The 12,718-nt window shown below is 36.8% G+C and overlaps 1 protein-coding gene across 3 annotated transcripts in view; it reads left to right on the top strand.

Moving 5' to 3' along the window:
• Positions 1 to 12,718, top strand: part of plxna4 (plexin A4) — a 341,756-nt gene that overhangs the window by 237,953 nt on the left and 91,085 nt on the right. For all 3 annotated transcript variants that reach the window (XM_015352424.2, XM_069192541.1, XM_069192542.1), the window contains 2 exons: positions 1,446 to 1,545; positions 4,670 to 4,784. In XM_015352424.2, coding sequence (XP_015207910.2) covers positions 1,446 to 1,545; positions 4,670 to 4,784 — 215 coding nt within the window. The remainder of the gene's footprint in view (positions 1 to 1,445; positions 1,546 to 4,669; positions 4,785 to 12,718) is intronic.

Genomic DNA, 12,718 nt, shown 5'->3' with positions numbered 1-12,718 from the left:
AGCATGAAATAACCTTCCAAAGGTAGATCTGCATAATCCTCTAGAGAATTGTTTAGGCGGATAGGGCTAGATATCTAGACAGACACATTGAAAAATCAAGCTAGAATAATTTGTGGTGTCAGATGTGTGATATTTAGGAGGACAAAAAAGCTTTTAAGGAGATAACTACAGCTATTTTGAGAAGAATGGTCTGTGGGTTCAGCATCTAATGATAAAGGTTCACTACCCCAAGACAAATCTTAATAGAGTGTTATTCATTGTTAATGGTCAGCTTGATTTTACCAAGTGTCATTGCTCTGAACTGACTGCAGAATTTGTTGTACAGTTAGGGCAAACCACCTAAAGAAGTCACAGTTCATCACAGTCTTTCATCTTATCTTTAGCATGAAATAATTCCATTGATAAGGTGGGTCACTGGCACACCATGTTCTTACCCTCAGGAAAATATATTTTGTGTGTCACATCACAGCCTTGTACTGTTTTTCCAACTATACTGAACATTATGAACATTCAAAACAAGATTTTGAGTTAAGAACTATTATAATTTGAATTTGTGGTTTGAGAAGGTTGCATTCTGAGGTTTAGCATTCTTGTTTTATAGTAAAATAAATCCATCAACCTATTAAATATCAGCAGCAATGATGGGCAAGAACAGCAAACATTCTTATAATTGTAAATATTTGAAGTCTGATGTTTTTGATCAAACAGGCTGTATTTGCATACTGCTAAGTTAATTACACTTAAAAGCTGTTAGCTGTAATAATACTGGTATAATAATGATATACTTATTTAAAAAAAAACATATTGGCTTCAGGTGCTTCCTTAAATGGATTGTGTACACTGGGCAGCTGCTTCCCCAGCAGCGCTGTGGACTCATTCGATTAGACTGCAGAGCCAGTGCAAGCTTGTGAATATTTATGACTTGATTCAGTCCCCTTGCTGACTGCTGGAGTTGGTGTGCTGGAGTGCAGAGAAGTGCTTTGGCACATTCAGCAGTCTAGTCAACATTTATTTCATTTTAAAACTTAATGAAACAGCAAGAGTCTTCAAGCCTCTGAAAGTTAAAGCATTTAAGTAGACAGCGAGGATCTTCATTAGTTGCAGGAATCCTCAAGTTTACTTCATGTGCTGGCCACCGGCCACAGCAGGCTGTTTTAAATTCTGTTCCTTCTGCCTGCATTGAAATCTTATATTTGAAAGGGATTTTGGATCACCGTGATATTAATGTCACTTTTCTCTCTGTGTCTCTCTAATTGGTAGAAAACCCCAGGCTAGGTAAGGCTAAGCAGGGAGTCCTGGCCCAGCTGGGAAAAGCTGAGTGGTAAAAATGAGCACTGCATGGGCTTTGCAGTGTGCTCTCTGGGTACAGACAAAAAAAAAAGATGAGTTTGTGTTCCAATAATGTAATAGCTGTTTCTGTGTGATTTTGATCTGTTTTTTGACAGGAGACCATCAGATTGTTCAGCTGTACCTGAAGTCCAAGGAGACAGGCCTGGCGTTTGCAAACACAAGTTTTGTCTTTTACAACTGCAGTGTTCATAAATCGTAAGTTTCGTTTACGGTTCATCTTGACAGTGATGAGTGCTGGATTCGCATGAGATAGACCACCTTCCATTGACCATTACTTTAGGTGTGTAATAATGCATCTTTGTTCACAAGCACTTTTCAAGAAACTCAGTGACGTGATGTCTGACGTGATGTCACATGATATACATAAAAAGTAAAAAGAAATAGAATTCATTCTTTAAAATCAGCAAAACTCAATTATACTTTACAAACTATAGTGAATGGACAGGTATTGACTAATGTTTAGTTTTTAAACTGAATCATCAATAGTTGAAGAATCTCTGACATGTTTGGCCATTGACTAGGTGTTGTACTGAAGAAGGCCCTGTCACCCATTTTTTGTTGCCTGGTATTTGGCTGAGTAAAAAGGGCAGAATCAGCAGGTCTAAGATTAAGAGCTTGAATATACGCATGCTTACATGAGCAGGAGAACCTTAAAGTAAATTGTAAATTTCACAGCGAGCAAGAGCAATTTACAGAGGATGGGAGTTATATGCTAATGCATAGTACTGCACTTAGAGTTAGCACACAAGTCACAAAAGTCTTGACATACTGAAGCCTGTTTCATAATGTTTCTAAGAAAATCCTCAGTGAGACATGACAGTAGTCTAGTCGTGAGGAAGTATCAAAGTATCAGCATCAGACAGGCAGAGCATGGATGGAAGAAAAATACCCTTGGGATGTTTCTAACACGCACTTCAATTGATAACACTATATTAAAATTGGTTGGATTTCATCACCAAATACTATACTGAGCATCAAAATAAATATTGGTTGTTTTTGGTGTCAATTTGATGAATTTATCCATCATACTGTACTGTACGTGATATTCCTGAGTGACTCTGACTGTTGCACAAGACTAAATCACCTCATTAGACAGAAAGATGATCAGGCACAGATAAAGATATGATTTAAAATATTGAAAGTCATGCCTAAAAATCAAGAAAGCTTACGTTGAAAGTCAAGTGAAGAAGAATCAGAATGGTCTGGTTATGCCTTCAGAGAACAAAGCCTTCAACCCATCACAGGCACGAGGTAAGCTGTAGACCCGACTGCGTCATCTCAGGTGGATTCAGCTGCAATGGAGTTGTCTTCTTTAGTGATTAATCAAGGCTTTGTGTAGACCACTTAATAGACATCATTAAGTGTGTACAGATGTGCAGAAATCTTTGCTAATTATTTTGTCCAACACACAAATCAATGGGGGAGCCCTAGTGTGATTGCCTGAGAACAGGAATATCTAGTCACAACGTAACTGCACAGGAAGAGACTGATGGCTGCCTGTCTACACTGCACAACATCAATGATGTCCTGGATCCTCTCACTTGCTGCCTTCTCAGTTTGGGCTCATTGCCATGTGACAACGTTCGGTCAGGACACCATGCGTTGTCATGTTGTTTGTGTAGCAAAATCTTTCACACACTTATGAAACTGTGAAACACAAACCACATGACACTCCGTTGAATGGAGAGAATATGAAGCACTTCTTTACCAAAAAAGGTGTAAGAGTATTGAACAAGCCATAGGGGATGAAACATATACTTTGACTACCTTCAGGATTTAGCTGGATGAGGTCTTTGGATTAATAAGAATCTAACAAACAAGCTAGATTGGCCAAATAATTATTTATTACTGTTCTTATGTTATGCTTTGGAGACCCTAGTCACCAGACTTGAGAACCACTGATCATTTGCAAGTTGAGCTGAGACACTTTGTGACATCTAGTGCAAAGGCACGGATTTTCCAAGATTTGGAAGAGGAATGGGGCAGAATCATGGAAGATGGCAATTAAAGACTAATCAATGCATAACTGCAGATGTAGAGCCTGGATTGGTTCCAGCAGTGTCCGCACATTTTACTACAGTAGCTTGTGACTTTCAAAGTATACTCCCTGTTGACTGGCACTATTGATAAAAAATGTTGATCAGCAGAATGAATTTACCTATGTAAAGGCCGCATAATAATGTGTGCCTTCCCTTTTTTTTTGTTATTTTCCTAATAACTGTGAATGTGTTGCTGTTATAAGGTTACCTTTGATGTTCAGGATATTATTATGAACTAAGATTTAAGATTTCGAGTTAGAATTGAACTTGAACTTGAACTTTATTGCCATATGTAACCGGTACTGGTTCAATGGAATTCTTACTTACAGAAAGTCTCTCGATTGTAAAACAAGTGTAAAAAACAAAACAAAGTGCAAACAGTGCATCAAGACAATATACAAACAAACAGTAGACAGTTTGAATGTAAACAATACAGACGTGTAAACAATGACTGGAGATGTGCAATACAGTAGATAAGAAATCATAATGAGGTAGATGGTGATGGAGTAGGTGTGGTCCGAGGGGGATGGCTAAATATGTTCGCCAATCTCACTGCTTGTGGATAGAAGCTATTGAAGAATCTAGTGGTAAGTGTCCGTATGCTCTTATATCTCTTGCCTGAGGGAAGTGGGGTGAAGAGCTCAATAGCTTCTATCCACAAGCAGTGAGATTGGCAAACACATTTAACCATCCCCCTCGGACCACACCTACACCATCACCATCTACCTCAGTATGTGTGATTGTGATACAAAACTGACGAGAAATTTGAACTCAGACTATAATCCATCTATGGGCTTTACTGCTCCATATTAAATTTGAACATCTAGTTCATACTGTAAATTCATATGCCATTTAATAGAGAAACTTCTATCTGAAAGTTGTTACTAATATCTCTGTGGAATGAACATCTTTTTGTAATTGCAAGGTGATGCTAGGTACTGTAACAATTCTAAATCCAGCAGAATTTAGTAGGCATTCGGTACCTCAGCTGATCCTCCTTCTCCTCCTAATGGGATTTCCCCAAGGCAGGAGACTTTGTACACATTTTGCTGCCTTAGGCTAACTACCAGTCTGAATCTTATGTATGAGAATATCTATAAAACAACTGTTGTTTGGAACAAATAATCATAATAATGCCCAATGTGAAATCCCACCTTAGTATTTACTCGCTGTTTAAAACTTTGTAGGTGAATGTTTTAAAGAAGTAGATAATGTGTAGATTTCTGAGGAATATAGTTTTTTCATCAGTGTTTGTGTTTCTGTCATTTCTTGTCTACCAGGTGCCTGTCTTGTGTGAATAGTCCCTATCAGTGCCACTGGTGTAAATATCGCCACATGTGTACCCATGACCCGCGGTCCTGTTCTTTTCAGGAGGGGAGAGTCAAGCATTCAGAGGTGAGTGTGTTTATTCTGTGGGTGTTTTCTACTGTATGTCTTAACCTGTACAACTGACAACAGCAAAATCAACTTCTCCTCCAGGCCTCTGCCATTCCACAGCCTCTTTTTGAATAAATAGCAGTGCAATAAGTCTGACATCTTTAACAAACATCCTTTGGAAGAAAAAGTAAGAAAAACTGTTTTAAATTAAGACAATTCTGCAAACTTGCAGATACAAAAATGCAAAATTTAAACAAAAAAATGGGCCATGTATACATACAAAATATTAAATTAAGACTATAAGCATTTTCCTCTTAGCACAGCAGAGAAGCCACTTCTGCAACATAGACACAAAACCACAGCTGGAATGTACAACAGGTTTTCACTCCCCATATGATTTTTAGTCTAGTAAGCTAAATTGTTCACGCCTGCATTTTATTGTGATGATCCCTCTCCTCAGGAATACATGATGATAGTCTGTCTAGGGGAAGGGCACAGCCTTACAATTATACGACTAAAATAGCTTCTTGTTGAAGTGTATGTTTTAAGTATCCTGAAGGTGAAGAAATCTCATTCATCTTATGTGGAATCTATTGGGACAACAGAGCTCAAATTGGAGTAATTTGTTCTGACATACTGGTCCACTTCAAAACTGTAGAAAATGCATTTTGTTCTTTTAGCATCTGAATACTGTAGTCTTGGGAACATGAATGAGAAAAGTAATTGACATGAAACAATGTCAGCAAACAGATGAAATCTGTTTTCACAGCATGGGTATTAAAAAAGTGGCACTTGGTCAGAGAACAGAGATCCTTTGATGCTCAATTGCAATGGAGTTGGCAGGTCTGGGTGAGGTGTACTTGAACATGTCCGCATGCTTTCCAGCTGCATTTTGTCAAGTGTAGTTGAAACCTTGATTTACAATAAATGGGGTTTCTAAGAAACACATTGCACAAATGTGAGAGAAACATGATTTTGTCTTGTAGTCTTTTACTTCTATCACCTGAATATTCTAGTTATTTTTTTTTACTTTCCATAATAATTTAAAATATGGTCTTAAGATATCATATTTCAATTCAATCACATAAAAAAGCAATGTAATTAACGTTACATTTTGTTTTTTGCTTGGTTAGAAACCAAACTGTAATATTTATAAAATATTTAGAAACACAATAATATTTATTAAGTTTACCTGATATGACTTAAATAATGAGTCAAGTTTAAAAATTAGAGAAGGAAAATGTGTTAAAATATGTATGATTTAGATGAGTTAAACATACAGACTACATATATTTAAGTTTATACTGAATTCTTAAATTCACATACTACTCCTTTTGTTTACTGTAGGTTTCAGGTGATACAAAACATTCAAAATGTATTTATAGTTTTTGCATGACAGAAAGACAAATATTTTAAGTGGATGTGTCCTTTTTAAGACCTGTCATTTTTAGTACTCTAGGATGGACAATTTCTGGCAAATGTTCAATTTTTTCTACTGAATTTCGTCATCATCAGGTTCCTGTCTAACATTTAATCATCATCTGAGTCTGTGAAACTAGTGAATCAGTGTTTCCCCTCTTTTTGTCTAGCTTCTTTTGCCTTGAGGACCTGAGTGTATTTATTCAACTTACAGGATCTCTCGAATTTCCTGTGCTCACTGATTCATAGACTCAATTTAAAGAAAAAGTCCTGCACGGGGCTGTGAGGTGCAATTGATTGGATCTGTAGCCATATTAGCTAGGATATGCCGAACAACAGATAATGGACGTTGATATGTTATATAGTGCTTTCCAAAATAACTAACAAGTTTCTTTTCTGTTTGTCCACCCATCCATTATCAGAAAGCTGATTATTCTATTGAGGTTTAGCAAGCCTGATTGACAAATCAAGGTTCAGAAAAATACCTAGAAACATAGGAAGAAAGACAGAACTATGAGTTCATGACTGCCCTTGTCTTGGATGGGCTACTAGTCCATCACAAGACCATGGATGAAATGGAAAAAGGGACAATTGAGAATAACGAATCAAATGATAATAAAATATCTAGCAAATTCCATACAGAAGGTGTCCCACATAATAATCAAACGCAGGACTCAAGAGCTATGAAATAATAGCACCAACATCCCCACTGTAACACCCTTGCTCCATTTATGTAATTATCAATCACCTACTGGCAAACAGCATTTTTGCATCATTTTGCCTTAATGTTGTTTCAAAGTAGGAGTTTAATTTATCTAAGTCTAAGTGTGTAAACCCTTAAACCAAAGTATATATACATGCTGTTCAGATTTAATAGGTTTGGTTGTTTATCCATGGCTGAAAGTAAGCCTCTAAGAAGAATCTGATAAATCACTTTGTAATGTAAACTTAAATGGCCTTCTGAATGTCCCTCTTTTAAATTAATGCATTCCTTAAGGGAGTTTGCAAGTAATCCAAATAAATCCCTACAGTTTTTTTTGCGTTTTAATTACATGTTCTTATCAAAAATCTGTTCAGTTGCAAACTTGCTAAAGTCACAGTGTGCTCAAGTTTGACCAGGCACTGTCAAGTATGAGTTATTGGTGGAGGCTATGGGGGAGAGTTGTGTAAGACTGAAGTATCAGTGGTTGACTAGTGGTGTGTGAAATTTATAAAGCTCACTTTCAGAAACTGATGTTGTTGACTTAGACAAATAATACTATCACATCAAGAATTTATTCTTGCATACAAAACATAAGAACGTAAGATAACATAGTGATTTACAAACAAGGAAACAGAATGACCCAATGATGTAATCTAGCCGTTTCTTGGTCCAGGGTCCAAGGTATCAGCTTCACCAGCATGGCTAGTCAGCTCGTTACTACCTAAAGCAGCACAAAATTACAAATGTGATTTTGCTGTATATGGTAGGGACAGGCTATTTAAGTGACATGGTGTAATTTAATCCTTAGAATGGCTTGTGAGCTCTTTCTTTAACTGTAGTTGGGAAATTTATAGTAAAGCCCCTTGTTATTGGTGCAAATAATCAACTGAAAACAGAACTTAGATCATTACTAAGAATGTCAGGTGACCAAAGGAAACCTACAGTATGTTTGTCAGTGTTTTATTAGGAATGAGCTATTTCAGATTTAGCTGTAAGATTTAAGCTGTATTTAGTTCTGGTCTAGTATCGTACAGTAAGCAATTACAATTTTCTAATTTAAATGGAATGAGTTCTATGTAAGACCGATGATTAGAAGAAAAGCAGGATGTAATATGAAGATGAAGAGAAAATTACATTCTCATCTCATGTCTGTTTGCTGTCTACCTTATTATTCACATTAGTGGAGTCTGAACAGTACTTTTAATAAGACTACGATTAAGAACCAGCCTCATCTTGCTGTTGCTTTTTCGTGAGACAAGCTATCATATGGAATCCAGTTACTTGGTGTTTCCTGTTCTTGCTTTTTTACATTGAGCTGCTGTATTTATTATTATGGAATCTGTGGAGGTCTGAAGAAGATTGAAGTATTTTTTGTTATAGACATGTTAGAGGCATTGTTTTCCCAACTGTTTAAATCATTATAGCCCAGTCTGAATAATTTTAAGTCTTCAACTTTAAAAATAGTATTTTATTAGAGATTATTCTTCCTTTGGTTTTAGTTTTCCAACTAATTCAGAGTGTTGAGTATGTGAGTATCTCTGCACATTTCAGGTTTTCAGTTATTGACTATCCAAACTTAATTTATCTTGAGTTGTCATTTCTGACTACACTCTCTGTCTCCATATTAGTAACTTCAGACATTTTATCTCCATCTGATGTTTTTCTCTTCATAAATTGATTCATCCTGGTAATTTGGTAAAGATAAAAAATCTATGCTTGTCTTCTGCCTTCCAAAATTCAAAGTGACAGTAATGGTAATCACACTTGTCACTAATTGATCATTTTCAAACGAGGCATGCGCAGTGCTCTTCGAATCCCAGAACCTTGTCTTTTTCATTAGCACAGGTCACTGAGAGGCCAAAAGAGAGTTTGAGTGCAATTTATCCTGTTTTTATTGTTGCAGCCCAATTATGGACAGTGATATGCAATTACCATTATTATTATACTTTGAGGAGCATTTATTTTTGGTCTTGTACTTCCGGTCACTAGTGGGAGGCTCATTACCCACTTCTTCTCTATTGCTGATTCCTACCTTCAGTCTGACAGATTGCTCGGTACTGTTGCACTGTTTTTCCACAAATGAAGGAAAAAAAACATTCCCTGTACAGTCTTTAGCTCTTGTATCGATAGAATCCAGACATTACCAAGATTCATCAGGGGATGAAAATCTTACATCCAGTCATTGAAATTCCTCCTGACATTATCCTTACCCTATAATAAATGTTTCAAGATTTTTCTGTTGTCAGGGGTGCGATGGATCAAACTCTTCTGGATTTTATACAACTATTATGAAGCTATGTCTGAATCATCTGTGTAAAAAGTCTAGACCTCACTACATTTTAAAGGTCATTTCTATGACCTATTGGATAGTACTCACAAAAAGGTTGCTTCCATGACACATTTTGTATATGAGATTCTTCTAAAGGAGGTTTTCTGTGTAACCCATCAATGCTGTCTCCAACCCAGCTACCGGTCTTTGTGTACATTCTTGAGACAGGCACTCACTTCTTTAAGTAAGTGAGCCTAATTTTCCTGCAACTTGATCAACATGTGCTAATGTTTAGCTACAAACAGCAATATATTGGAATCGTCTTTTTTTGTAGCAGTGAATAGTCTAAATTTTAAAAACTCCAAGTAAACTATATATGTGAGCAAATACATCATTTTAACTACCTTCCATAAAAAAAATGAAATGAAGAAATGTGAAAATGCAAGTACGGTTTCAAGTGTGGTTTCAATACATCTTGGGGCTATGTCCAATTGTAATTGAAAAAAGCACAGATCAAGAGATTGTGACTGATCAATTTTTTGAACTGGCTTACCTTATTAGGGTTTTTAATTGACAGTCCTAATTAGCACACAAGGGTATAGTGATTGAACACATGGACAGTAATGAGGATATTGTTAATTCAGACTTGGCGTCAGAGCAGAACATTACCTTCAGCACAAAGGAACCGGCGTCAATCTCACTGTCTGATGATCGGGAAAGTGTGCATGGCTTTGCCTCAAGCTGGAACTAAACATGAAACACAGCCAGTCAGGAATGAATCCCTGATTAACAACCACAAGGTTTGTTGGGAACTCTGATGTGTACTGAAGATTTATCACACCTTCAAAAGAAGCTATTAAATGACTTTAATTACAAGTTTCTCTTGAAATAACGCTTGCAAATTGTGGCACATCTATTGCAGGTATTTTCCAGTTTCTTTTTGGGCTGGTAATTATGAAATAGAGTTCCCATTTGCTAGAAAGCAAGGAATCACTCTAGCGGTATCATAATTGTAAACATTTGTGATAATTAGTTTGCTCTATTCTCACCATTTTCAGACATAGTGTCAGTATTCTGTATAGTAAATATATGTAATCATAGATGAGACATCATAATTGTGGTTTCTATTGCTGATTAAAAACAGTGGTTTCTTATCCCGTAGAAAAAATCACTTTTCTTTTGGTTACTTTTTGAAGTACTCATATCATTTTTTCATTTACACATCTGAGGACATTAATACCTGTGATTGAGAGGACTGGAGTTTTTCACACTATTTGGGATCTTTGAAAATGTCTTTACATATTAAGTTAACTTTCTCTCCATAGGTGCAGTTACAAAATCTGTTTCTTTTGACCCAGGGGCAAGTGTGGTACTACATTTTGTGCAACAGACCAGTGAAAGTCTCATTCTAGAATCTGAGTGCTCCCTTCTCCGTCGAATAGCCTGAAGGGATCTCTGACAGCAGAGACCTGTTTTTACAAGGTGTCACATATTTTGCCAACTCTGGGTGAACTAGACCACTGAAAAAAAATCTGTGTTGAAACACAGAGCCAAATGTCTGCAACTCATCATGTCGCCCAAGGCAAAGTACATTATTAATAAGAGCACACCCAAGGATTTACTTTGATCAGTGCATATGGTTTTCCAGTGTGTCGTGATTGTAGTAGTGATTCACCTTGCCCCTGGATTGTAGTTCCTAAACATTTTATTCACTGTTTTATCCAAACTATGTTTACTAATCTTAGTTGGACATGTTATTCATGCTTTGGTAGACTAAACGGTAGTGTGATGAGTCTGACTCATCATTGGTTTAATATCATTTTCCCCAGCAGGACATCATCAGTGGGATTAAAAGTGCAGTTTCTTTTCTATTCTTTTTTGTGCAAAGACAACAGTTTTTTTGTGGCAATGAATGAGACGTAATACTGCTGTTTTTCTTCTTCTTTTGTGGCAGCAGTAGTACTGTAGGTGGTTGCCTGCAGGGCTGTGGCATTAGGACGTGTTTGTACATCCTCTGAAGTCTCCTTGATGATTAGGTTTTAGCTGAAAAAAAAACAAACAGGGAGTATAAAACCACCATGTTCTCAAAGAACCCTCCTCCTGTTTTTTTCAGTATTTATTTCTAAAACAGAAAAAAAAACTTTTAAGCAGACAACAGCTTGGTCATAAATTAATGCCCAGTCTTAATACGTCAAGGAACTAGTCATTTGCTTTGCTAACTGTTGATAAATATGGCAAATAAATAGGGTTTCAAATTGATGGGCTTCTTTTTGTGTTGCTGTTGTGTTATTTTTCTACTTAATATTGCAGTTCAGCACTCACTATAATTATACAGCCTTCTTTGTTTTTGAGGTCTTCTCTTGCTGTTTTAAACGTCTGTTGTTTCTTAGTCTGGTTTCATGTGCTATTTTCATAATGAAAATGAAGTAGCAGTTTTGCATTCCACATTTTTAGACTGCATTGATTGAAAAATGTCTACATTCAAATCCTACATTATAGTGTAATATAGCATATTAAATTACTTTGACCATCTAGCAAAACATATCACATATAACTGCATTACATTCACAAAGGTATTAATAGGAAAGTGACAAAATCTTTTATGTAGCAAGTGCACTGACATTGACCAGACATGACATACTGCAGGTAAATGTATTACTGTATGCTGATTAACATTTTTATTAAGAGCAGGTCTATTGTGAAAACAACAGGCCAGTAGCATTTGTGGCCACAGTTGGAAACAAAATAAGATATGCATCTGCAATGTATGCTTTTACACCAGGTTGCAGATGCTGGTATGTACTATAGGATTCTGTACCTTTCCTGTTGTACATCCCAGACAAGCATGAGACTATTCACCGGTCTCTGAGACCTAGATGCCACCTGTTGTCCCAGATTATCCCACAAATGTTAAATGGAGGTAAAGTATGGCAAGTAAGGTATCCACATAATAACAGCCGGATTTGGAAGCTCAGTTTTTCAGTTTGGATGAATAATGGTGTTGCAGAAATAGTATGAGTACATGCATTGTCCTTTTGGAAGTGGCACATCAGGGTGAGACCATAGGAAGGGGACCAATTAAGGTCCTAGGGCTTGATTCGTCAGATTACCATCACGCTTGCCAGATTACCATCACAGTCTAACCTAGACCATCACACTCGGACCTTCCATTGCTTGAGAAGTTGTAAAGAAGCATGTCATTGTATAGGTCTGTACCACACATACACAAAAGTCTGTGTTCAAGTCACTGAAGAGGCTGGACACCATTGGCACCTGCAGTACTGTACTGTACATACTGTATCAACAGCCTTTTCCTCAAAAGTATAGGAGAGTGTCAACCAGCTACAGTTTCTTCCATGCTGCTAATGTGAAGATTAGAATATATTTACTTGAAAGCAGAATATAAATGAGCAACGGTGATCCCCTCTGAACTGGAAAGAGTAAAAGGAGCAAGGGCGGCTCACAACAGTTTCTATTATAATTTATTTGTGTGGCAGGTGCCCTAATTTTGAGCAACATTATACTTGAATGAACAATCAATCCAGTAAGTAGGTAAAAATC

Source organism: Lepisosteus oculatus, chromosome 7 (assembly GCF_040954835.1).
Source record: "Lepisosteus oculatus isolate fLepOcu1 chromosome 7, fLepOcu1.hap2, whole genome shotgun sequence".
Lineage (NCBI taxonomy): Eukaryota > Metazoa > Chordata > Actinopteri > Semionotiformes > Lepisosteidae > Lepisosteus > Lepisosteus oculatus.
Note: the sequence above shows the minus strand (reverse complement) of the source record. Positions and strands in the feature narration are given on the sequence as shown.